Below are 27999 nucleotides of genomic sequence, written 5' to 3' on the forward strand. Positions count from 1 at the left end.
AGAAGGTACTCCTCTTGTTAGTGCATTAACTTCATCAGGAACGGAGTCCAGTGGGTTGATTGTGGTTGGACCAGAAGGTGGTGAGTATGCATCCAGGCAATATTTTCCTTTCATTTACTTTTGCGGCATACCAATCACCGAGCATATAAATAAAACTTAAAAACCAGAAACTTTTCGCCTTTTGAATTAGTTGATGGTGCTAGACAGCAGCACAATCCTGCATTTATATCCCCAAATGATAAGATTGCGGGTGACAGATTGATGCAAAATTTATTAGGCCAATTAGATTTTGACTAGCTGGAGGGTTTTGGGAACAAATTAATAAGAATTTGATTGACGAACCAGAATTAATAAGAATTTTAGCATCAATTGAATATCAGGCAATTAGAAGGTATGCAGCAAATTGTTAACAAAATTGGTAAGAGGAAGAGTCTGAATCAAACTATGAGAAAAGTTTACCCAAATGCTATTGAGGTTTATGTTGGACTAAACTACCAACAATTGTTTGTGTGTACTGATTTTCCAGTATGTTTGGTGGTTAGTATGTTCATCCTATGCCTCATAACTATATGCTAATATATTTCAGTTTTCAATACTGAGAATATTAATTAGGATTGTGGATCTATTTTGCTGTATTCTTGTTTCAGACTTCACTGAGAAAGAGGTTAATGAACTGATGCAAGCTGGTGCTATCTCTGTTGGTCTTGGCCCTCATCGATTGCGGGTTGAAACTGCAACTGTGGCTCTTCTGGCAACTCTCATGTTGTGGTCTGATTCTCAAAAAACATGTGATACTTGATCTCTCTCTCAAGGCAAGTCTTCTTTAGTCATCCCTTGGATAAGGACTACATTAAGTTTTGTGTACCACTTACTTTTGGCCAATGTAGGTGTTGTTGACCATCTGAAGGTTAATTTAAATGAGGGATTTGAGCACTGTAATTTTAGCCAATTTCTAGAGAATAAATGGCCATGTTACAGAGTTCTCTCAAATTTAACAATGTTACAGAGCACTATAACTTTAGTCAATTTCCAGCCTGCTTCTTCTAACCATGTTGACATGGAATTAAAATTAAACATGTAGTACTTGGAAGTAGGGTAAGTGTTTCAGCCGCTGGAGGAATTCCCGAAAGAGTTAGTTGGTGCCCTCCCAAAAGAAAATTTGTAATGTCCTGTTATCATTTGTAATATCCGTTTGGAAGGTGTGAGGGCAGATATGGTTTATGTGAAAGGCAGTTGGGGAAAAGAGGAAGGCATTTGAGGAGATGAAGTCTGAATGGATTTGCTCTGTTTATTCAGCCGAAGCAATATATATATATATATATATATATATATGTAAACACAGAAACTACATAGCAGAACTACAAATCAACCGAAGTTATATTTCAATTGGTAGGTGGGGTGGGGGCAGTATTTGTGCTCTAGCAATTTCCAGGGAAGTTCTTCTTGACCAATTGTAATTTCATGTAAATTGCTTTGGTAGGCCCCAGTATATGCTATTCATTTGATGGCATCGTGGACTTTGCAAAGCATAGCAATAACTTCAAAACTGTAATCATTCTCAAATGGAAGCCCTATCCATCTACCGATCAATTACTGTTTACTAAAGCCAAAACAAAGCCATCAAAACTCTGGCAATTGTAAGTTATTGCTTTCATGGATGATTTGTAGCTAGCTTTAACATTTAATCTGATTCCCAAATTTTATTGCTTTCATGCGTGCTTTTGTTCAAATCAAATGGTGATTGTATGGGGTTTGGAGGAAGGAATGAAAAACAGAAAACATAATGACTAGGAAAAGGGTCAAGATAAATTAAAATAATATGGATAATGAATGGTTTGTTGATATACAACTTGGCTAGATGGCTTGCAGTTTGCTAACTTGGTTAGTAAGTCGTCCTATAAGTCAAATATATGAGAGCGGCGCATGTGATGTTATTGTTGACCATTCTACACATACCAATAAGGCTTCAAACCTGTCTTCCTTCTCATATGCAAGATTTCTGTAAAAGAAAATGAAACTAAAGAAATAAACAGCTGCTTGCACATGAGATCTGCACTGGATATAGGCGGAGGAATCAACAAATTGCAATTTATTTTGAGCAATCTGATTCCGATTCTGAGGGGACTTGGTGCTGCACAGCAAAAGTGAAGAATGCCATCCAAAACCTTGTAAGTTCTGATTTCTTATCCTTATATATGGATTATTTTGATTTAGAACTAATTTGAGATATTCCTATAATTATTTTCATTCTTGCTTCTAATACTTGATATTAGTGAAACTAATCAAATTAATGAAGGCTAGATCAAAAAATTTATGAAGGCTGAAGCGTTAAGTTCATTTGTGAGGAAATAAATCCGTAGATTTGATCTCGTAGACTGTCATGTCAAATTCAAAAGCAAAAATGAAAGGAAATGGGGTAATATCTGGAAGGTGTTATGCCAGTGGACAAATCATTTTCATCATTATAATAATTTAATTCATCTTTTTTGTGTTTTTCCTATATGTATATATATTTGTATCAGGTTCTTCCCATTGGTTCCATGTTTGAGCAATAACAAGAAGGAAAGAGAGAGATCATTCTTGGATAATGGAAGCATCTTACTAGAGGATCTCATTGCTTCTTGTGATGGCAAAGCTAATCCTATTCGGTGTTACTCTGCTGCTGAGGTCATCAGGGCAACCAACAACTTCGATCCTTCTCGCATTATACAAGATTATTCAGCACCGGAGTACAAATTATTTCATCATTCTATACATGTTTATGGCGGTTACAAAATGTTCAGGGGTTTCCTAGACGGCCGATCAATCATCATTAAGAAGTTCATGGGGACTGGGGATGAAGCTAGATCCATGGCCATCCGTGACATTATAATATCGATGCAGATGAGCAACCATAAGAATGTTTTGAAACTCTTGGGCTGCTGCTTAGAGATCCCTATACCAGCTTTGGTGCATGAATATGCAATAGAAGGAGCTCTCAACGATCAAGGAGGTTTAACGACTACTGAAAACCAATCCTCATTACCATGGAAAACTAGACTGCGCATTGCAATTCAACTTGCTAGTGCAATCACATATTTACATACCGCCTTTCCCAGACCCATAATTCATAGGGATCTAAAACCCAGTTCTATTTTCTTGGACCATGACTATACTCCGAAACTCTCTAACTTCGAACTCTCCATAACCATTCCTCCTATGAAATCACATGCTGATGATGACGTGAAAGGGACAGTTGGTTTCCTTGATCCTTCCTACATTATGTCTGGTTACATTTCAGAAAAAACTGATGTTTATAGTTTTGGTGTGCATTTACTTGTATTCTTAACGGGACAAAAGGCTGTGGATGCATATGAGGCAGGAGAATACCAATCAATTATTGCATATGTGAAAGCTTCAGATATTGGGCAGATTCAAACAATTGCGGACCCTAAAATCTTAGAGGAGGTAGGGGGTGATGAGCAAGCACGACGGCACTTGCATGATTTCCTAGCACTGGCATTGTTATGCACCCAAGAAGAAAGTGAAGTAAGGCCAGATATGATGGATGTGGCGAAAGAACTCCTGAGAATTGAGAAGTCTATCATTTCCAAGTAATTCTCTCTAATTAACTATGCAAAGTCAAGTGGACATGGGACAACTTATTTGCGATGCACCTTCCCGTTTTGCTCTGTTTATTCAGCCGAAGCTGTTGGTTGTGTGGGGCTCTGTTGTGCATATTTTTGGTATTTCTTGTTTTTTTCTTTGTAAGTTATTGAATAATTGTGTGTTTCTGTGTCTGATAATGAAAAGGGAAAATAGTAATTTCATGTAAATTGCTTTGGTCGGCCCCACTGGACATTGATCATTCGATGGCAATGGCATCGTTGACTTAACCATAGCAATAAACTTCAAAACTACACTCTTTCTCAAATGAATTTTTTTGGTAATTTTTCAAAAAAAAAAATCATTCACTGATGTCAGGCTGACGTCATCTCCCATGAGCAGAAGCTTAGACTGATTTTGCCTTGGACCCTGCTTGGGCTTGGTGAACGTCATATGTTGCCGGAACAGGAATCGACCATTGGAGCCAATTTTGGAAGCTTAGGGGCCCTTTTGCCTGGCTGAGCTCGCGGGTGGAAGTGGTTTTAATAATGGGCCTTTTGAGGTTTTCTTGATATTACAATTTTTCTTTCAACTCAAAAGGTGATTGTTTGGGAAATTCCAACTCCACCGAACGCGTTATAAATCTAAAAAGAATCAAGTGGAGTCAAGTCAAGTCAACAGGTCTACCCTTCAGTTGGGCTCTCATGGCGTCTTAGTATATATCTTTCTAAAATAAATTTAAAACGATGGGTTTTTAGGTCCCACTGCATGTTATTCCTACCAATCATGACAAGGCATTGGCCCCGCAAAGCTCATCAATAAACTTGGAAACTGTTACAGAATTCTCAGAGAAGCTGAAACTCACGAGCTAAACTGGTGCTTGAGCACGAAATCTGCAGCATACAGGGAAGGAGATATCAACAAATTACTGTTTACTTTGGGGCAATCCGAGTCCAGTTCTAAGGAGCCTGTGTGCTAAACACAGAAATTTCAAGTGTAAACAATGGCATCCAAAGCCTCGTAAGTTTTTTTTTTAAGTCTAAAAAATATTTAGCTTTCCTTTCCTTCAAGGTTTTTTTGGTAAGTCAAAATTTTCATGCGGCTGAAGCCCAAAATTCTGTTGTAAATCAAAGTAATCCATGAATATGACGAAAGCGGCAGGACAAGTATTTTTGTTTCTTCCATCCATAAAACTGAGTATTATTAAGAAATATATGAAAGCTGAGATTTGAACTGTTTGGATTTCATGTAAAGTTCTAAAGAACAAAATGAAAGCAAAGTGTGAGTGCTAATGCTATGTCGTTTCTTGAGAATTGGGATAGATTATTTATTTTCATTTCATCCATTTCTTATTCATTTATGTGTGCGTTGTGTGCGCTCTTGTGTGCGTCTACATATATATCAGGTTCTCAATCATTCCATGTGTAAAGCGAAAGGAGGAAAAGGAGAAAAGAAAGAGATCATTCTTGAATAATGGAAGCATCTTACTAGAGGATCTAATTGCTTCTTGTGATGGAAAATCTCATCCTATTCGTTGTTACTCTGCTGCTGAGATCATCGGAGCTGCCAACAACTATCCTTCTTGCATTATAGATAGATCACCCTTCGCAGAGCTGTACAGGGGTATTCTAGATGACCGAACAGTTATCATTAAGAAGTACAGAGATGGGGTCGACACTGACAGGGCTATTCGTGATATTATCATATCAATGCAGATGAGCTCCCATAAGAATTCCTTGAAATTATTAGGCTGCTGCTTAGAGTTCGATAGACCAGCTTTGGTGTTTGAAAATGCAGGAAAAGGAGGTCTCAACTTTGATGGAAGTTTAGTAGCGGATAATGACTTATTACCATGGAAAACTAGACTGCGTATTGCAAAGCAGCTTGCTAGTGCACTCACATACCTACATACTGCCTTTCCAAGGCCCATCATTCATAGGCGTATAACATCCCACTGCATTTTATTGGACGATGACTACGTTCCCAAACTCTTCGACTTTTCATTGTCCCTAACCATTCCTCCTGACCAATTGTATGTTCAAGAAGATTTCGCAACAGGGAGAATGGGGTACCTGGACCCTACTTACGTAAAGTCTTGTCAAATTTCCGAAAAAACTGATGTTTATTGCTTTGGTGTGATTTTACTTATATTCTTGATGCGACGACAAGCTGCATATTGGAATGATGCAGGAAATGTGTGGGAATACCTTACTAGAGATCCAAAACTTAATGTTTCTGATGGACAGATTCAAATAGAGACAATTGCAGACCCTAAAATCCTTGAGGAAGTCGGGGGAGATGAGCAAGCACAACAGCAACTGCAGGATTTCCTAGCACTGGCATTGTTGTGCATCCAAGAGGAAACGGAAGCAAGGCCAGATATGATTGATGTGGCCAAAGAGCTTGTACGAATTGACAAGTCTATCTTGCCTTAGTTCAGTCTTTCACCTGTTAAAAGAGTCGATGCTAAGCTCTCTGTATTAGAACAATAATTATCCTTATGTAATCAAATTATCTGATTATAAATACTTAATTATGTGGATTTCAACAAGCAAGCAACTACCCTCTGATTAGATCCGTTTGAGTTTCATGTCAAGTTCAAAATGAATTTAATACTACCAGTAAAACGAACTATTCAAATGTTTCATGCTATTTGGACTAATTGGAATTGGATTGCGTTGAATTTGGAACTATGAAAAGTTTAATTTTGTTTAGGAAATTGGGATTTGTTGCGTTACATTACACGTTTGTATTTTTATTTTAATAAGTATCCACATGTTGTTTTGTAAGGAAAAAAACATTTCTTGAAAGCATCATGTGTAACTGGGAAAAAAAAATGGACAAAGAAAAAAGAAGATGACTCACACTAAAATCAGGGAAAATGAAGTCATCATTTCAAGCAATTCTCTGATCTCACATCTACTTTGTTTTTATCTTCTTTCTGACTATCTTCCCAATGCGTGTGGTCCTTTCTTGATATCCCAAATCGGCATGGGAATAGAGGGGAAGGCAACCTATTTTCTTTCTATCGAAGGAATTGGAGGAAGCTTCCGTGCATCTTCTTCCCAACAAATACATAAAAAGGACAATTTCAGTTACACCATATGAGGTTTGGTGTAATTGCAATCAGACCTTACTCCTTATGTTACTTTCTTTTATTAAAAATCTAAGTTTGACGGATGAAAAATAGAGATATATAATAAATAAAAGTATTAGATTAATCTTTGAGATGTAAAATTAAAGAAAATATATAAAAATTTAATTAAAGTTTTGAAGAACAAGATTACATCACTTGCTTACATCGTCCTCTCATTTTCTCAGCAACTTTCCCACAATGTCATATCACGCCATTTTTGTCCAATTATTTTGGATTAATGTTTATTTAATCTTCGAAAATAAAATTTAAATTTCAAACTTCTTGCTTGTTGAAGCCAGCAACCACACCCAGAGCGGATTAGCATTTAATAGAGCTCGGCTAGAAGCTGTCCGGATTAGCATTTAAGAAGGATGTGATGGTTTGGTTATCCTTTAAAACAAGGGTCCACGCGGAATAGGCCACCTTTTGAAACATCTACAAGGATCATTTGCGACCAAAATTAGAAAATTTTGACCTTGTGATTTTTTGGGTTACTTGGTGTCGATTTCTGATAGTTTACAAAAGCAAGCATCCTATGCTCAATCAACCTCAGAGACTTTGACACAAGGTTTCAATCGAAATTTTCATGACTTTGATATCTTTAATTTGGGTGTATCGGTACGCCAGGTGCCATGCAATCGAAATTGTATATGTTATTACAAGATTATGGATCAAATTTAAAATGTTAGAGAACTCTCATGTGGCAAACATTTTAATATGATTCCTTAAGGTTGTAAATCATTGTTTTTACAAGCTTAGGGATAACCTTTACAATTGTATGGAACTCTAAGGTTCCAAAAACTGCAACATGAGTCCTTAATGTTGTAAATCTCTGTTATTACAAGATTATGGGTAAAATTTAAAATGTTAGAGAACTCATGTGCCAAACATTTTAATATGAATCCTTAAGGTTGTAAACCATTGTTTTTACAAGCTTAGGGATAACCTTTACAATCTTATGGAACTCTAAGGTCCCAAAAACTGTAACATGAGTCATAATATTGTAAATTCTAGTTTTTAAAAGAATAACAAACAATTTTACTTGTTTAAGGTCAAATCAAACCTTAATATTGTCATCGACATCATTTTCATTGTAAATTAGACTATTACAATATTATGGATTAAAGTGAACTTTAACATTGTAATCACAGTGCAAGAACTTGTAAATGCGAATCTGAATCTTGTAATCTACAAGATTAACGATAGACGTTTCAATTGTATGGAATGTTTATGTTTCAAGTGTTGTAATATGAGTCCTTAATATTGTATACCCTTGTTATTACAAGATTATGGATAAAATTTACAATGTTAGGGAATGCTCAAAGATAGTTTGGCAATTGCCAATCAGTCAGTCATCATTTGCAAAGTGGAATGGCAATTGCAAAGTGGACCTTGGAGAAGGACAATTGGTCCTTATGCTTGTAATTGTAAATACAAGGGTTACAACATTAAAGATAACGTTTACACTATTATGGACATGGACCTCCATAATCTTGTAAACCATATCCTTAACTTTGTAAATGGCAGAATTATAATTTAGTTTTTCTTGGATTTATATTAATATTTTATATCTATAAATGGGTAATTTTAGTTTTACATGCACCAATGATACACTTAAAACTAATTCTTTTGATAAAATATTAAAGATTGATATAAAAAGTAGATAAATACAATAAAAGAACGAGACTACTAATGAAATTTTGATTTTTTGTACGTCACAAAATAAATCAGATAATAATCAAATTTGATATGAATCCGATGCGTAACGGATATGGATTGATAGGTGCAATCCGATAGTCCAAATATGATTCGATTCCGATAATTCGATTATAAATGAATTCGGATTTAGATCGAGGTATATTTGATCCGAATCCAACCCGTTTATAGGTCTACAATAAATGTTTCTTTTATCCCAAAAAAAAAAACACAGCGTTTCTTTAAAAATAAAAAAATTAAAAAAATTACAAGTTTGTTCATTATAAAAGTATTGTTTTAAAATCAGTATTTTAGTTTTAAAAAACAGAGGAAAACCACAACATCATGGGACTATGAACAGTTGCAGTGGCGTTCTATTTGTTTCTCTTAAGTTCTTTTAGTTTTTTTAAATTTCTGTGTAACCAACATAATTATTTTATACCCAAAAAATTTGTAGTTATTATTATTTTTGGTTACAAGTTAATAAAAAAAAAATGGTTTATTGGATTTATATAAAGTTTTAAAATTTGATTGGGTTAGTTGGGTTAAGATTACTTTATCTAAAATTAAATAAGACATTTCGACAAAAAAAAAAATTTGAATAAGACAAAGTTTCTTTCCTTAAAAAAAGGACAAAGATTAAATATTAAAAAAAACTTGGAACTCCAACAAAGAAAAGAAGAAAAGCTGGAACCGCGCAACTTGAACAACAGGTTTCATTTTTTTAAAAAAATATGGGTGTATCGGTACACCAGGTGCCATGCAAGTGGAGTCAAGTCAAGTCAAGAGATCTACCCTTCAGTTGGGCGCAGCTGCCATGCATCTTCCCAATTTGATTATACAAATTACCGTTGCTTGACCACGAAATCTGCGGCATACAGGGAGGAGATATCAACAAATTACTGTTTACTTTGGGGCAATCCGAGTCCAGTTCTAAGGGGCCTGTGTGCTAAACACAGAAATTTCAAGTGTAAACAATGGCATCCAAAACCTTGTAAGTTTTTTTTCCCTGGTTTTAATCGTTTAACAAAAATATATAGCTTTCCTTTCCTTCAAGGTTTTTTTAGTAAGTCAGAATTTTAGTAAGTATTTTTTTTTTCTTCCATCCATAAAACTGAGTATTATTGTTGTTTCTCAGTTTGTAAGAAATATATGAAAGCTGAGATTTGATCTGTTTGGATTTCACGTAAAGTTCTAAAGAACAAAATGAAAGCAAAGTTTGGGTGCTAATGCTATGTCTTTTCTTGAGATTTGGGATAGATTATTTATTTTCATTTCATCCATTTCTTATTCATTCCTTTGTGCGTTGTGTGCGCTCTTGTGTATATCAGGTTCTCAATCATTCCATGTGTAAAGCGAAAGGAGGAAAAGGAGGAAAGAAAGAGATCATTCTTGAAGAATGGAAGCATCTTACTAGAGGATCTAATTGCTTCTTGTGATGGAAAATCTCATCCTATTCGTTGTTACTCTGCTTCTGAGCTCATCAGAGCTACCAACAACTTTGATCCTTCTTGCGTGATAGATGGATTCCACAGAGACATGTACAGGGGTATTCTAGATGACCGAACAGTTATCATTAAGAAGCATTATGATGTCGACAAGGCTATTCGTGATATTATCATATCAATGCAGATGAGCACCCATAAGAATTCCTTGAAATTATTAGGCTGCTGCTTAGAGTTCGATGGACCAGCTTTGGTGTTTGAAAATGCAGGAAAAGGACTTCTCAACAATCATGGGAGTTTAGTAGTGGATAATGAATTATTACCTTGGAAAACCAGACTGCGTATTGCAAGGCAACTTGCCAGTGCACTTACATACCTCCATACTGCATTTCCAAGGCCCATCGTTCATAGGAATCTGAGTCCCACCTGCATTTTGTTGGACGATGACTATGTTCCCAAACTCTTCGACTTTTCAGACTCCATAACCATTCCTCCTGACCAATTGTATGTTCAAGAAAATTTCGCAAAATGGACAGTAGGGTACGGGGACCCTTATTACCAAAAACATTATATAAGTTCAGAAAAAACTGATGTTTATAGCTTTGGTGTGCTTTCACTTGTATTTTTGATGCGACGAAGAGCTACATATTGGAATGAGGCACGAAATGTGCTTGAATGCCTTACTGAAAATCCGAAACTTAATGTTTCTGATGGACAGATTCAAATAGAGACAATAGCCGACCCTAAAATCCTTAAGGAAGTCGGGGGAGATGAACAAGCACAACAGCAACTGCAGGATTTCCTAGCACTGGCATTGTTGTGCATCCAAGAGAAAACAGAAGCAAGGCCAGATATGATTGATGTTGCCAAAGAACTTGTACGAATTGACAAGTCTATCTTGTCTTAGCTAGCTAGCTTAAGTAATTTATGTACTACATTTACTATGCATGTGGATCTAGAAGAGCTTACCAGTTTGTAGTTTGTAAGACGAAAATAGGCTATTCAAGTGTGTTTTTATTTTATGTCGTCCATGTCGTAGATGGGGCTGAAACCCAACCCAATTTTTTTTCAGACTTCCTTTCTCTCCAACCAAGAGCCAACGCGTGTGTCCCTTCGTCTGCTCATCTTCACGTGCCCACCGCTCTTTTTTTTTCTTTTCTTTTTTCTTTTTCTTGTGATTTAATTATAAGATTATTTCAAAATTTTTGATTTATGACTTAAGAAATTATGGTTTTTTTTTAAAAAAAAACATGCAATTGCGAAAAATACCTAAGAACCTATAAATTGGCGGAGCGTGCATGATACTAAATAAATAAATGGATCCCGCATGTAAAAAATAAAAATCTCTCACATGCGCGTACTAGTATTTAATAAATAAATAAATAAATAAGTAAAACATTGGTTCTTCTTTGCGTCCCATTGTATTTCTCAAACAAATAAAAATTGTTTACTTGGGGCAATCTGAGTCCAGTTCTAAGGGGCCTGGGTGCTAAACAATGACATCCAAAGCCTTGTAAGTTATGTTCTGTTTTTTTTATTATTTTATTTTATTTTATGGGTTACACTGGTAAGAATAACCATGGCACCTAGACTATTGCTTGTATTAAAATTCAAAATCAAAATTTTATGTGATATCTTTGGATTTCATGTGAAGTTCTAAAGAACAAAATGAAAGCAACTGTGGTTGTAATTATTCATTCTTGTGCGTTTGTGTTTTACCTATATATGTATGTATTAGGTTCTCATTGTTTCCACGTTCGAGCAAGAACAACAAGGAAAGAGAGAGATCATTCTTGGATAACGGAAGCATCTTACTAGAGGATACCTATTCGCTCTTACTCAGCTGCTGAGCTCGTCAGGGCTACCAACAACTTCGATCTTTCTCGCATCATACAAGATGATGGAGACTGCCAAATTTTCAAGGGTGTTCTAGACAACCGAACAATTATCATTAGGAAGTACATTATCCGTAAGAATGACAAGGACAATGATGATGTTAGGTCTCGTGCTATTCGTGATATTCGTGATATCAATGCAGATGAGCTCCCATAAGAATGCTTTGAAATTATTAGGTTGCTGCTTAGAGTTCCCTCTACCAGCTCTGGTGCATGAAAATTCAGCAAAAGGAGTTCTCAGGGATGATGGAACTTTAAGCGCGGCTAATGGAGGTCAATCCGTGTTACCATGGAAAACTAGATTGCATATTGCGAAGCAGCTTGCTAATGCACTTACATATCTCCATACCACCTTTTCTAGACACATCTTTCATAGGAATCTGAGATCCACCTGCATTTTGTTGGATGATGACTATGTTCCCAAACTCTCCAACTTTTCATTCTCCGTAAGGGATCCTCCTAAGCAATCCCATGTCAAAGGCGATAACAAAATAAGGGCATCTGGGTACACTGACCGCGACTACCTTGTACTCCTTACGCAAAGAGCTGCATATAGCACTCAAGCAGGAGGACTGGACATTACTGCAAATCCGAAATTTCATGTTTCTGATGGCGAGACTCAAATTCAGACAATTGTGGATCCTAAAATATTACAGGAGGTAGGGGCAGATGGGCATGCACAACAGCAACTGCAGGATTTTTTAGCACTTGCACTGTCATGCATCCAAAACCAAACTGAAGAAAGGCCAAAAATGATTTATGTGGCCAAAGAACTTGTTCGAATTGAGAAGTCCATCTTCCCTTAGCTAGCTAGCTTAAATAATTATCCATTACATTTGTTATGCCGTATCAAATTGTAGTTTGGAAACTCAGTCCTTCAAATGGTGAAGAGTTGATGCTATTCTATCTGTATTAGAAGAATATATACACTTGAATAATTGAGTTATATTGTGAAAAATTATGAAAGTTTTCAAGCAAAGCACCACGCTCTGACTTGATCTGTTTGAATTTCACTTGTGAAGTTCAAAATGTTTTTACTACACAATTCAACTTATCTGTAGGGTGTAGGAACATTAATGGCTCCATGTGTGATCAATTTATTTCATTCTTTGTGATTGTGTTTGATGACCTATACGTATAAATACGTATCAGGCTCTCATTGATTCCATGATTCACAGAGGAGGAAAGGGCGAGATCATTCTTAAAGAATAGAAGCATGCTATCCGGGGATCCCATCAGGCCATGCATCTTCTTATAGTATCAGCAAATTACTATTTTCCTTGGCATTATGCATCTTCTCAATTTGGTCTTGTCCTCAAAGTGCATATATAATTACACCAATTTCACAGTTTTCACTCAATTATAAACCCTGACCTCGTGATTTTTTCAGTTACTTGGTGTCGATTTCTGATAGTGTACGAAAGCAAGCATCCTATGGTAAATAGATTCGTGTATATCATTGCTGCTCGACAATATTATATAAAGTGTTAATCAACCTCAGAGACTTCGACAGAGGCTCTCAATCGAAATTTTCATGTGGCTGAATCCCGAAAGTTGTTTGTAAGGAAAAAAACATTTCTTGAAAGCATCATGTGTAACTGGGAAAAAAAATTGGACAAAGAAAAAAGAAGATGTCTCACACTAAAATGAGGGAAAATGAAGTCATCATTTCAAGCAATTCTCTCATCTCACATCTACTTTGTTTTTATCTTATTCAAGGACTTGGAGGAAGCTTCCGTGCATCTTCTTCCCAACAAATACATAAAACGGACAATTTCAGTTACACTATATGAGGTTTGGTGTAATTGCAATCAGACCTTACAGGTTTCTTTTATTTCATTTACACTCCTTATGTTACTTTCTTTTATATTAAAAATCTAAGTTGGACGGATGAAAAATAGAGATATATAAAAGTATTAGATTAATCTTTGAGATGTAAAATTAAAGAAAAAATATAAAAATTTAATTAAAGAAACATTTTGAAAAACAAGATTACATCACTTGTTTGTGTTTCCTTTTCCTCTCCTCTGGCTTACATCGTCCTCTCATTTTCTCAGCAACTTTCCCACGATGTCATATCACGCCATTTTTGGATTAATGTTTATTTAATCTTCGAAAATAAAATTGAAATTTCAAACTTCTTGCTTGTTGAAGCAAGCAACAACACCCAGAGCAGATTACCATTTAATAGGGCACAGCTAGAAGCTATCTGGATTAGCACTTAAGAAGGATGTGATGGGTTCGATATCCTTTAAAACAAAAGTCCACACGGAATAGGCTACCTTTTGAAACATCTGCAAGTTGATAGATGAACACATCAGCTCAAGTTAGAATACCCACGTGCTATTCACGTGTTAGTTTGTTAAGCTGTTAGTTACTTAAGTCTTCAGTCTTTACAATTGTATATAAGCTAAACTGTGCTTTGTAATATTCATTCAGTGAATAACCAAACAGAAAAATCTCAATATATTCTCTCTGGATTTCAATCTTCTTCTTCCTTTGTTTTTGCCAAATACCTCTTCTGTTATCACAAGTATCATATTGCGACCAAAATTAGAAAATTTTAACAAGTAAAATGGTAAATGAATTAAAACAATATATATATATATATATATATTGTTAAGTCTGGTAAGCCAGTTAAGTCTGGTTTGCAAATTCCAAAGGAAAGCAAGTCAGTTAAGTCTTTACTTTAAGAGCATCTCCACCCACAAGGGCTAAGTCTAAGGCAAGGGCAAGCAAGGGCTGCAACTATTCACGTGAATAGTATCACCTGCATTGTAGTTTCACCCATGAGGGCAAAGTCTAAGGCAAGTCAAGGGCAAGAAAAAAAAATATATATGCAACAAAATATAAAATTGTTATGTATTTATAGGGAAAGTGAATAAAATTGTTATGTATTTATAGGGAAAATATCCATAATTTTTTGGTATTTTTTAAAAAAATTGAATTTTCTATAATTTTTTGAATTTTTTTTTTTGTCACGCGCAGCCCCTCGGTGAAGCAGCGAAGTTGCCCTTGGGCTTGCCGGGCTGGTGGGACCCAGCCATTGCCCGAGCTCTTTCTGCTGGAGGGAGTTAGGGTGCTGTGGGGCCTTTTGCCCAGTTTGGGTGAGGCTGGAGTTGCTCGAGGGCAAAGTCTAGGGCAAGTTTAAGGCAATTACTATTCATTGTACTTTATTTCCTATTTGTTTATACTTTAAACCATTAATTTTGATAAGCTTTTTAGATTATATTTTCGGTTGTCACGTGTCACTATTTATTATAAAATTTTCACTTAAAATTTAAGATAACATTTTTCGAATAAAATTTTCAAATAAAATTTTTGGATAAAATTTTCGGTTACCACGTGTCCATATTTATTATAAAATTCACATCTCACTCATCATACAATTGAAATACCTACTCACTCATCATACAATTGAAATATTCTTGGTCCTCATAGTCCGACACAATGGAATACAAGGACAACTCCATCATTGGTGGAGGCGGTTCCACCGGATCACGACGTGGGGGAGTATTTTCCTTCGAGGACGTAATAGTGTCATTATTTCTGACACGGAACGCAGGCGATTGCGGGCATTGTTCACTTGAGGAGCCATGTGTAATGGTTTTCCTCTTTTTTGTTTTGCCTTGACTAATCTATTAAAAAAAAGAAATTGGAAATGCAAGAAATATATATATATATATATATATATAAAGACATTAAATTGAATAAAACAGATTTTTTTTTTTTTTTTTTAACCTTGTTGCCAAGATTTTGACCTCTTCGAACATTTGTCCACGACCTCCGGCTTCGATGGACGATGACATTCGTATTTTTGCACAAATGAAATTTTGTACTACAAAATTTGGTGTGGAAAGTGAAAAATATTGGAAGGAGATGAGTTTTTATGAAGATTTGGTGTAGAAAGTGAATAAAATGGTTAGGTATTTATAGGGAAAAAATACAGAATTTTTTGGTATTTAAAAAAATCAGAATTTTTCAGAATTTTTTAGCCAAAAAGCGAGGACCGTCAGATTCCGGAAAAAGATCGAGCCCTCGTCGCGACACGTGGCACTTTACGTTGGATTCGCCAATACGACGTCGAGGAAATCAAATTTTTGCCGTTGGCGTGTGTAATTCACGCGCCAACATAAAAAAATATGTTTCTTGTCTTGTTGCGTCGATGTGATCTGCCCGACGCCACAAAACTCGGGCTTCCACCAGCGAAGTTGCCCTTGGGCTTGCTCGGGTGGGACCCACCACGAAACACGGCCGCTTCTCTTGCCTTGGAGCCATCTCGCTCGCCATGACAGACTAGCCCAAATTTCCGGAACCCGAGAACCTGCGGAGACCGGTGATCACACCCATGCCGGTTCACTCCTAAACTATGTCCTCTTTTACCAAAGAGGATTAAAGCACGAGACTTTACGCCAAAATCATATCACAGGCTTTGCTACATTCTCACCAGCTCAGCTACATTCTCACCACCATCACACAATCATATCTCCTCATACGCCGGGACGCGCCACGTGAGTCTCAACGCCGCTAATCCAAAGACGCTGTGCGACTACTGCCGGGCCGGCTACATTCTCACCAGCCATCACACAATCATATCTCCTTCATACGTCAGGACGCACCCGCCACGTATGGTCTCATCAACACGCCGCTAATCCAAAGACGTGCGACCTCCGGGCTGGCTACATTCTCACCAGCACTCCACAATCATATCTCCTCATACGTCGGGCACGCCACGTGGGTGCAACACGGCTAATCCAAAGACGCGTCGACCTCGGGCCGCTACATTCTCACCCCCACAATCATATCTCCTCATACGCCGGGACGACTCGGCCACGATGGAGTCATCAACATGTTGGCTAATCCAAAGACGGCGTGCGACCTCTACCGCTAGGCCGCTACATTCTCACCAGCCTTACAATCATATCTCCTCATACGTGACGCACCGCCACGCATGGGTCTGTCAACACCGAGGAGGTACATAGGGTAGTGCATATAGCACTGCAAACTAACATTCAATTATAAAATCCATACTTAATTTATACATTAAATTCTAATAATATAAACACCTTAATAAACAACTAGCATCCGATAATTCCCCATAATCCCCATAACATCAGGACTTGTCTCTATGGTCATTCTAACCCTCCTGGGAAGGTAGAACTATCCCAAGGGTCTCACAGTCAACCCAGGGTCAAACTACCCACCGTTGGTCAAACGGACCCGCGGGGCCCACGACCTCTAGATTCGATCCGAAAGTTCCTATAGGTTCTACAAGCTCTAGGATGCACGTCATGCAAGTTTGGTCCAGATCGACGGTCGGATCGCTCACGATCGCACGACCGGACAATTTCTATAAACTTAACACTAGGGTTGGCATTTTCGAGTATCCGGGACTCCGCTTTACAACCGTAGAATCTATACAATCTCTGGTAATACCTAGATCAACATATTGTAACTTCCGGACCATCCAACGGTCCAAACCTAGCGAACCCGAAAAATACGCGATATGCGATATCCGCTCGGAACTCTAACGGTATCCAAAATGAGATCCGAGCATACCTACGCTCGTGACATCGAGAGGATCGCAATGGGACAAAAATGCCTCAGCATAAAGGTGCCCACGTTGCCGCCACACGCACGGCGGCGTGGGGTCAAAGCGACATCGCATGCCGGAAAACTTCCAAATCGAGAGCCAAGACTCCTACCCTAGGTAATACACCTAATTTGGAGTCACTTTTGTTCTTGGGCATACCCCAAAAATTGACCGGAGGTGGCCGAATCGCGATCGCAAAACCGCCGAACCCTAAATCGAAAATCGGATGATCTACACTCAAAATCGATGCAAACCTACCCAACCATCAGCTAGAGCTCGGAAAATAGGTGAGAAACCATACCTCACTTGCCGGAATCGGTGGCCGGACGACGGAGAACGGCGTGAAGTTTCTGTCAAAACCGGAGCTTTTCTCTCGCCTCGGAGAAATCCCGACTGGTGGCGAGACTGGCTGGGGTAGGAAGAGGACGGCGCCCCATTTTGGTACCGCCTCAAGTTTGGTGGCCGGACGAGAGCACGGCCGCCAAAACGTGGCGTCAAGCCGCCGTCCGAACCAAATGAGAGAGAGAGAGACGCGCGGGAGAGAGAGAGTGTGAGAGAGAGACGGGGCAATCCGCCTTTAACCAAAAATCCATTTTCCAAATATTTACGATTATGCCACGAGCTTCATTTGATCATATCTCTTTCGTTACAACTGATTCGAGCCCACTACGTGTCTACGGACTCATCTCACCGTGCTCTACGCAACGGTACAACCGAATTCAAATTCTTCCGGTAAGAAAATGACTAAATACCTATCCCACTGTAAATTCTTAATTTCGCCAAATTAATTAGAACATGGGATAAATTTGAGTCGGGTGTTACACGCCAGGGGGCCCTTTCCAATTTGGGTCCTACTGGACCTGCTCTAAACATACAGCCAAATTATCCAGAAAACAACTGATTCTTGATCTCAAATCACACACGTATTATAATACGAGTAGAACAAAAGTGTAACATGTACATCACATGATGGTGTTACGATAAAAATTAATCATATGCAATACAAGTTAATCCATGACTTCAACACGCGTGCACCACTCCCGCTCAAACATATCATAGTACAATACAGAATCAACTTTGGCTGCCTTGTCAAAAAGCATCTGATCTGATGTTTTACATGGTGTAGTTCTTTCCACGCAAATCCTGAAGCTAAAATCAAATAGAAAATTTAGGCCTACATATAGTGATTATTATGTATTGACTTGTAAATGTATCGACTAGACTATATGTGTGATTCATGTAAGCAATGAAGTCGTGCTCTCTCTCTCTCTCTCTCTCTCTCTCTCTCTCTCTCTCTCTTCTCTTCCCTTGTCATTTCTATCAAACTCTACACTGCATGAATGGGGATTTAATGGGTGCTCCATACGTTATACATATGTCATAAAATTTGGCTAAGAAGAGTAGTGGTTTTGGGTTTTTGTTTGGGCAGAGAATTCAAAATGTCAACTTCAGAAGTTAAAACATACAAGAAACAAAGACAAGCCTGTGGTTCGTTGGTAGAGATATCATATAGATTTGTTTTGTAGTCCAAATTCTGGCAGGCAGCCTTTCTCATTCATTAGGAAGAAGAGGGTGCCGTGCAGGTTGATGCGCACATGATTGAAAATAGATTGCTCCTCAGACTCAAATAACTAGAGTCCACGGTCAACAAAGGCCCTTTTCGAGTATCATTTCCCACTCATAGCATGCATCTTCTATTCCATGTTTAATAATTATAATCACTCGAAAACTACACGTATGATTTATTTAGTTGAATTTATAGATAGAACCTCCACTCAATGCAATTTTGGTGACGTTTAATCTATACAATTATGATTAATTAACGACTTATTAAATGAATATGTTTACAATTTTATTAAAAATATATATTTTTGCATGTCACACTCCAAATCAAACCTGTAACCTATTCTAATCCGAATTTTTTTCTTCTCTAATTCTTGAGTTCATGACAACCTCGACACCACCTTGACTAGTCTCACGGATTTAACACATATAAATGTTTTATTCATCGTACCATAAAGTGGTAATTTGAGGAAGGCCTTGAATTTTTTTTTTAAATTTTATAAAAAGAAAGTGGGGGTATAAAATTAAGATTAAAAAATGTTACTTTGTCTTATTGTATTTGAAATTGTTATTTTATCATTTGTAACATCCATTGGGAGGAGTGAGGGCAGATATGATTGATGTGAAGGCAGTTGGGGAAATGAGGAAGGCAGTGGAGAGGGATTTGCTCTTGTTAGGGAGTTACCATCACAATCATGACATTCAATCATAGTTATGCCTATTCAAGGAGTATTTCCGTTACATTGTTATTGTATCTTAATTATAGCTTTATTGTATTGTAATTACAGCATTTAGGTTTGATATAATTACTACACTACCGTTGTAAACCATTTACCTACCTCCTATGCCTGTATATAAGGCCTGTACCCGTGAATTGTATATATGAAAAGAATCTATTTTCTACAGCTCTGTTTATTCAGCCGAAGCTGTTGGTTGTGTGGGGCTGTGATGTACATTTTTTTGGTGCTCTAGCAATTTCAAGGCAAGTTCTTCTTGTTTCTTTCTTTGTAAGTTATTGACTAATTGTGTTTTTCTTTGTGTCTGATAATGAAAAGGGAAAATAGTAATTTCATGTACATTGCTTTGGTCGGCCCCACTGGACATTGATCATTCGATGGCATCGTTGACTTAACCATAGCAATAAACTTCAAAACTATACTCATTCTCAAATGAATTATTTTGGTAATTTTTCAGAATTTTTTCATTTGCTGATGTCAGGCTAACGTCATCGCCCGTGGGCAGGAGTTCGGACTGATCTTACCTTGGACCTTGTCCATGCTTGGTTGAACCCATGTGTTGCCAGGACAAAAATTGACCACTGGAGCCAGTTTTGGAAGGCTTAGGAGGCATTTTGTCTGGCTGAGCTTACGGGTAGAAATGCTCTTAGTAGGTGCTTTATTAGCTATGTGTTAAAGTAGAAGAGCCACATAAAACTAATTCAGTTAACTGTGCTACTAGTGAACCGGCATCTACCTAGAAGTTCAGTGGAAGTTCATGTAGATTTTTCTCATTATTTGAGGTTTTCTTGAAATTGCAATTTTTCTTTCAAGTCAAACGGTGATTGTTTTGGGGGAAGCAAGGAACACGGTAAAGACAATGACTAGAAAAAGGGTGATGATATATACTTTTTTGAATGAATAATTAATGAGTGGTTTCTAGATAATTACAACTTGGAAATTCCAACTCCCCCAAATGGGCCCCTTGATCTCCAAGCAAACACGTTATAAATCTGAAACCACTGAGCGGACAGTGGAGTCAAGTCACCCTTCAATTGCGCAGCTGCCATGCGTCTTCCTACTTTGATTAAAATTAAGGCTTATTTATTGTTTTACTCCTTGAATAAACGTTCGGTCTGACTTTACCCCCCTTAAACTGAAATGTTCTCACTTAGCCCCCTGAATTTCTAAAAATTACTGAAATTTTCTCACTTTACCATTTTCGTCCATTTCCATTCACATAACTGTTAATTGTGTTGACGTGACATGGGCATTCTAGTAATTTTAGCTCCTCATCTTCTCTCTCTTCCTCTACCTCTCTTTCTCTCCCCTCCTCACCAGACCCAACACCTACCCCCCAAACCTAACCCTCCATGGAATTACTAAACACACCCAAACCACCACTGCTCTTTTTTTTTTATAAAAACTTCTCAACAGCCACTCCCATCTTCTCTTGAGAGAGAGAGAGAGAGAGAGAGAGAGAGAGAGCAGAAGGGGGGAGGGGTTGGGATGCGATGGAGGTGTGTTGGGGGTTTGAGTTTAGAGAGGAGGGAGGGGTTGGGATGCAATGGAGGTGCGTTGGGGGTTGGGTCTAGGGAGGGGAGGGGAGAGAAGAGAGAGGCAGATAAGAGAAAGAGAAGAGAGAAGAGGGAGGAGGGAGGAGGGTGGGGTGCGACAGAGGTTGGGTTCGGGATGAGAGAGAAGAGAGGGGCATAGGGAGAGAGAAGAGAGAAGATAAGGAGCTAAAATTACTAGAATGTCTATGCCACGTCAGTATACTTAACGGTTTTGTGGATAGAAATGGATGAAAGTGGTAAAGTGAGAAAATTTTAGGGGGTGAAACAATAAATAAGCCTAAAATTAAACAAATGTTTTTGGACAAGCAAAAAGAAAAAATATATATTTTTAAAATGCAGCCAAGTGGAAAATAGCCTTTATTGGCAGATTAGTGGTATTAGATTCAACTCTTACGGCATTCACTAGCAGACTAGTGGTATTAGGTTTGAACTCTCATGACACATTAGTATACTGTGTGAGAAACTTTTTTCTCCTTGTAAACTATATCTTGTATTTAAATTAAAAAATATATTTCTAAAATAAATTTAAAACGTTGGGTTTTTGGGTCCCACTGCATGTTATTCCTACCAGTGCGTTGACCAATAAACTTGGAAACTGTTATATAATTTTCAAAGAACCTGAATCTGACGAGCTAAACTGGTGCTTGAGTACGAAATCTGCAGCATACAAGGAGGAGATATCAACAATTTGCTGTTTGCTTTGGGGCAATCTGAGTTTAAGGGGCCTGGGTGCTAGACAGAGAAATTTCAAGTGTAAACAATGCCATTCAAAGCCTTGTAAGTTTTTTTTTTCCGGGTTTTAATCCTTTAACGAAAATATATAGCCTTTCTTTCCTTCAAGGTTTTTTAGGTAAGTCAAAATTTTCGTGCAGCTGAAGCCCAAAATTATTGTCTTTCTTTTAGTAAATTTGACTTACTCCCTTCAAATTGAATTTTCCTTAACTGCAAAATGAGTAAAAACCCATGACTAGGATCCACCTCATCAAGTTACCTTATAAAGCTCAAGATTTAATTTATTGTAATTTTCTGATTCCCAAAATACCCCTACGTATTTGTAATTGCTGTTTTCTCCATTGATTGTGCTGAATATACTTTGAACATATTTGCTGCAATTCAATGTCATTAGTATTCAAATGGTGTCTATTTTAGATAGGAAAATGGTGTTTTAAATTGGCTTAAATTTAGGAATTTTTAGTGTAAGTTTTTTTCTCTTTTAAAAAATAATGTTCAGTATCTAAAAAAGTCACTTTAGGGCCCATTGAATTTATAAAGAAACATTAAAATACCTATCTCATTTTAGCATAAAATAATGTACCTATTATTTGACTATTTTTTCCACCTTTTTTTTAATGAATAATATACCTATTTTTCGTACCTATTTTTTACATATCTTTTGTAAGTATACCTATTTTTAATTTATAAAAAATGTGCAGAAATTTCAATTACACAACATACCAATTTTCTGACAATTTTTTTTGTGTGTGTGTAAATAATGTACTTATTTTTAATTTATAAAATATTTACATAAATTTCAATTACAAAAGTAACGGATCCTTTTTTTTATATAAATAAAGTACCTATATTATATACATATTTGTACTTTTTTTTATAGGTACATTATTTATTGGACATATAATTTAAGGATTTTTTTTTTGTTTATTTTAGGGATGTGTAGAGGGCATGCCAACCAAAATAAATGGGTGATTGATATGCTATTAATACAGAGTATTAATTATAATTAAGGTAGTTAATGACATGCATGAAAATAAATTATAAATTAATAGTGCTGCTATTTCCACTCAAGTGTCTTATTTCCTCACCCACCTTATTTTTAAAATTTTAAAGATTACTTTACCCATTTATAAAATGACTTCTAAGAAGTATCTAATTTTTTGACACATGTCCATTGACTTAACCTATACAGACAACATTACCACAAACCCAAGTGTATTTTAATAATGATCCAACATTGCAGACAACTCATCAATAGAAGTATTGATGGAAGACAGTCGTTTTTTTGTTTGAGCAACTAAATAATTCTTCGATTTGTTTTGTTTCTAGAGATGCCAATACAGTGCCACATAGTCTTGCATATGCTACGTCTTTTCTTTAGAATTGGGATAGATTAATTATTTTCATTTCATCGTTTTCTTATCCATTCTTTGTGTGCTCTTGTGTATGTCTATATATATATATATGTGTGTGTGTGTGTATCAGGTTCTCATTGCTTCCATGTGTGACAAAGGAGGAAAGAAAGAGATCATTCTCGAAGAATGGAAGCATCTTACTAGAGGATCTCATTGCTTCTTGTGATGGAAAATCTAATCCTATTCGTTGTTACTCTACTGCTGAGCTCATCAGAGCTACTAACAACTTCGATCCTTCTTGCATTATAGATGACTTACACTGCGACATGTACAGGGGTATACTAGATAACCGAACAGTTATCATTAAGAAGTACAGACATAGGGTCGACAGGGCTATTCGTGATATTATCATATCAATGCAGATGAGCACCCATAAGAATTCCTTGAAATTATTAGGCTGCTGCTTAGAGCTCGATACACCAGCTTTGGTGCTTGAAAATGCAGGAAAAGGAGGTCTCACCTATGATGGGAGTTTAGTAGTGGATAATGAATTATTACCATGGAAAACTAGACTGCGTATTGCAAAGCAGCTTGCTAGTGCACTTACATATCTCCATACTGCCTTTCCAAGGCCCATCGTTCATAGGAGAGTAACATCCCGCTGCATTTTATTGGACGCCGACTATGTTCCCAAACTCTTCGACTTTTCATTCTCCATAACCATTCCTCCTGACCAATTGTATGTTGAAGAAAATTTCTCAGCACGGACACCGGGGTACACGGACCCTACTTACCTAAAGTATTGTCAAAGTTCAGAAACAACTGATGTTTATAGCTTTGGTGTGCTTTTACTTGTATTCTTGACGCGAAGAGCTGCAATGACAAAACAGGGAGCAGAAATTGAACTCCTTACTGCAGATTCGAAACTTGATGTTTCTGATGGACAGATTCAAATAGAGACAATTGCGGACCCTAAAATCCTTGAGGAAGTCGGGGGAGATGAGCAAGCACAACAGCAACTACAGGATTTCCTAGCATTGGCATTGTTGTGCATCCACGACGAAAGTGAAGCAAGGCCAGATATGATTGATGTGGCCAAAGAACTCGTACGAATTGAAAAGTCTATCTTGCCTTAGCTAGATATGATGCTTAATTAACTTATCCGCTGCATTTGTTATGCTAAGCTCAGTCTTTCACCTGTTCAATGGGTTGATGCTATGCTAAGCTCTTTGTATTAGAAGAATATCCATAATTATCATTATCTATTTTTTTTCCTCTTTTTGGCCGAGGTGGTAGTCAAAAGAAACTTTTGTTCCTTCTTCTTTTGAGTGCGGGGTGTGCCGCCACTAAGCCCCGAATTTGGGCTTGAATGGAATGTGAGTAGATGGATATGTTGCATATGAGATCTGACTTTAATCAAACGATTGTTCGGCTGAGCAAGGAACCTCCTCACGACCTAGGTTTTTTCACTACCTCAGGGTCAAGGCTTTATGTGAGCGACCAAATGATGTGGAGTGGGTGGAGATGAAGATTGAAGTTGAAACGTAATGAAACGAAGAACAAATGCGTAAAGTAAAGGTGCTTAAACTTAAATATAATTTAAAGACAAATGTGTAAAGTAAAGTGCAAAAGATAAATAACGTAAAGACAAGAATTAAAGTGCGATAAAATGAATCAAAGCGATAAATAAATCAAGAACGAAATGAAAGCGATATGAACGATAAAGTAAAATGAGTTTGAAATTAAACTTAATTGAAGTGCGATAACAATGAAAAGTAAAGCAATTGAAATAAACTTGAATTTAAATGACAAGAAAATAGAAATTGAACGAGAATTTAAACTTACACTAAGAAAAGGAAGAACTCGCTACACTAGGTGCATGAAAAGTAAAACCCTAAGTCTAGGAAAAGAAAAGTGCGAGACGAAAAATAGGTTTGTTTGTCTGATGTTGTGTATGATGTCTTTGTTTGGTGAGGTTTATATAGGGCATCTATTAGGCCATGGGCTGGCCATTGAATGGCCGAATGTCAACTCTTTTAAAATTTCTTTCCTTTCGAGGCTCTCCTAGATCCATGGATCATGTCGGCGGAGATATTGTGGTTGCTTGATTTTATATCGTTTTTGAAAAATTCTGAATCGTCATCAACCTCCTTGATTTTTTTCCTTGTTAGGCCTCCGTTATGTGCACACTAACCTCCGGAAATCTTGGGCCCGAATCTGTGGCTTGGGCTTGGATCTCCGACATTTCATCTTGACATTTGGTGGAACCTTGTGCCTTTTGAGTTTTTAGAATTCTAGAGTTGGTTGACCATTCGCCAAGGTGGGTGGTATGAGAACTCCAAATATTTAAATGTTGGGCTTGGCCCCATGTTGGACAATCTTTGAGTTCTCAAAATATTCGAATATTGGGAACTCGACGGACATACCTCCTGCCGAACTTCAAAACTCTCTGCGAAATACCTCCCTCTGAACTTCAACTCCTCGAGGAAATACCTCCGCCGAACTTCAACTCCTTCGAGAAATACCTCCTGTCGAACTTCAACTCCCTCGGCCCAACTTTGCTTGCCCAAGTGTTGCAAGGAGGGCGCTCGGGTGTGCAAGGAGAAAATTCACCTAGACCCAACTTTTTACAAAAGGAGTGACCGACCAAGGTATTTAAGGAGTGCCCGACCCACCTTTTTGAGAAGGTATCTTGGCCTCTAGGATTTCTTGACCACTAGGAATTCATCGGCCGCTAGGATTTTTCTGCAGCCTAGAAATTCTTCGGCCACTAGGAATTTTCGGCTGCTAGGAATTGCACCACTAGTAATTCTCGGCCGCTTAGGAATTCTTCGGCCCTAAGAATTCCTCTTCGGAAAATTGGGAGAATTTTGACCACCCCCAAACATTGCCCCCTCGACTTGCTTAGCTCGGAATTGGTGTAGAGGTAAGCAAATTAAAACCCGAGACCTCTCAATTTCTAAAGTTTGAGACATTTGTTCGCCTTGCACATTATTAAATTTTGAATTGACTGAATGCCTAGGCCATTGCTTGGCCCCCTTTGTAGTGAACTTTGCCCATGTATATATATGATAACTTTTGGAAGATATCTTTTTATGATGCCCATTCTTCCAATAAAAATCTTCATTTTACTATGACAATATTTCCTTGCGGCGGGCTATCTCTTCGTTATTTCCCAAACCTTTCCAAAAATCGACCATTGATTGGAGAGAAATGGACCTAATCATTTTGGTTCAAATTAGTCTTGGCGATTATATGCACACATAGGGCAAAATGTAATGCCTCAACTTGGTTGCGGTAAAGTACAAGGCTAAGCCAAGTTTCTCCTCTGACGAGTATTCTTTCTCGATGGCCGTTAGAATTTGGCTGAGGTAATATACTGCTTGCTCTTTCTTTTTATCTTTGTCTTGGGCTAACAAACTTCCGATGGAGTTCTCCGCTGCCGAAATATACAATTTCGAGTCGGCCCTGCTTTAGTGGAATGAGCACTGGAGACTTGGCCAAATATTCCTTAATGGCGTCGAATGACTTTTGGTGTGTTTCCTCCTACCAAAATTCCTATTCATCCTTGAGTTTTATCAAAGATGAGAATGACTCAACTTTTCCCACAGAGTTGGCTATGAACCTTCGGAGAAAGTTAATTTAGCCTAACAAACTTCGCACACCTTGTTTTTTGAATGGGGCGTGTTAATGATAGTCTTAGCCTCATTTTTATCAATTTGAATTCCCCTTTGGTGCACCAAGAATCTTATGAAATTCCCAACAGAAACCCCGAAGTCATGACTTGTAAATTTGGCCTAATAAATTTGGCTTTCACAAGTTTTACAATTTCTTCATTTACTTGTAATTCTACTTCGCCGACATTCGGCGGGGCGGTTACTTGAAGGGATTGAAATCTTTCGTTATTCATACACGGTGCTTGACCAAGTCACGTCTCAATCCAAACATCTAAGTGTAATCCCAAGCGAAGCAATCCTAAACTCTCTTAAAAGCTTTTCCATCTTGCCCCCAAGTTCTGGCTTCATTAGGCCACTGATGTAGATTTGCCGATGGTTGTCTTTCGTCCCAAAGTTGATTTTCAACATAGGATCTTGGAGTTCCGCATTCGAATCATCCATCTCATTTGGTGCCAATTCCACTTAACAGTTGACCAATGCTCGACTGCTCTTTCGGACCAAAAACCATATAGCCGTCTCAAAGTATCTTTCACCGTTGCCTTTTTTATTCCTCTATGGTTGCATCACTCATTGAGAGAGAAGAAATCAGCTATCGTGGGGCGCTCCCCATTTGCTTAGGCATCGTGTGCCTTATGTCTATCACCTTTTGGGCCGAGACTCCTGTAAGTCGGCCGTTCATGTCTGACCTCATAAAATAAAGAGGCCCGATATCATTCTCATAAAATTTTGCCTCCATTGCGTTGGCGGGAGTCATGAAGTGTCATGCATCAGCCTGAACAATCTCTACACTTCCATCCTTATGCCAAAATTGAAAAAATTGATGAAGTGAAAATGGCACACACATGCTTCCGTGGATCTAATCTTTGTCTAACAAAGCATTAAAATGGGTCGTTATCTTCACTGCAACAAAAAACCGTTATCCTAACCTTATGCTCCATTCTAACTTGGAGTATGATGATCCCTTTTGAAGTCGTGGTGTATCCCCCAGACCCACTGACCGTTGTTTGATCAAAATCAATTCATCCAAGCC

The 27999-nt window shown here is 37.7% G+C and overlaps 3 protein-coding genes and 2 pseudogenes across 3 annotated transcripts; all 5 read left to right on the plus strand.

Annotated features, from left to right (window-relative positions):
* Positions 1-1536: 1536 nt before the first annotated feature.
* LOC148916156 (non-functional pseudokinase ZED1-like) lies at positions 1537-3913 on the plus strand. Its single transcript, XM_089053822.1, has 2 exons — positions 1537-2168; positions 2523-3913. Exons 1-2 carry the CDS (start codon positions 2152-2154, stop codon positions 3595-3597), a joined length of 1092 nt encoding a protein of 363 aa, XP_088909948.1. The 5' UTR covers positions 1537-2151; the 3' UTR covers positions 3598-3913.
* Positions 3914-4290: 377 nt separating this feature from the next.
* Positions 4291-6136, plus strand: LOC148916157 (serine/threonine-protein kinase ZRK1-like). Its single transcript, XM_089055453.1, has 2 exons — positions 4291-4605; positions 4991-6136. Exons 1-2 carry the CDS (start codon positions 4589-4591, stop codon positions 6018-6020), a joined length of 1047 nt encoding a protein of 348 aa, XP_088911579.1. The 5' UTR covers positions 4291-4588; the 3' UTR covers positions 6021-6136.
* Positions 6137-9189: 3053 nt separating this feature from the next.
* Positions 9190-10917, plus strand: LOC148916158 (non-functional pseudokinase ZED1-like). The gene is made up of 2 exons (XM_089054733.1): positions 9190-9410; positions 9748-10917. The coding sequence occupies exons 1-2, from the start codon at positions 9394-9396 to the stop codon at positions 10766-10768; spliced, it is 1038 nt and encodes a 345-aa protein (XP_088910859.1). The 5' UTR covers positions 9190-9393; the 3' UTR covers positions 10769-10917.
* A 523-nt stretch (positions 10918-11440) lies between these two features.
* Positions 11441-12562, plus strand: LOC148916159 (non-functional pseudokinase ZED1-like; annotated as a pseudogene).
* Positions 12563-23071: 10509 nt separating this feature from the next.
* On the plus strand, positions 23072-24636 carry LOC148916160 (serine/threonine-protein kinase ZRK1 pseudogene; annotated as a pseudogene).
* Positions 24637-27999: the final 3363 nt, after the last annotated feature.

The sequence above is a fragment of the Prunus mume genome, linkage group LG6 (assembly GCF_029339155.1).
Source record: "Prunus mume cultivar Tortuosa linkage group LG6, ASM2933915v1, whole genome shotgun sequence".
Lineage (NCBI taxonomy): Eukaryota > Viridiplantae > Streptophyta > Magnoliopsida > Rosales > Rosaceae > Prunus > Prunus mume.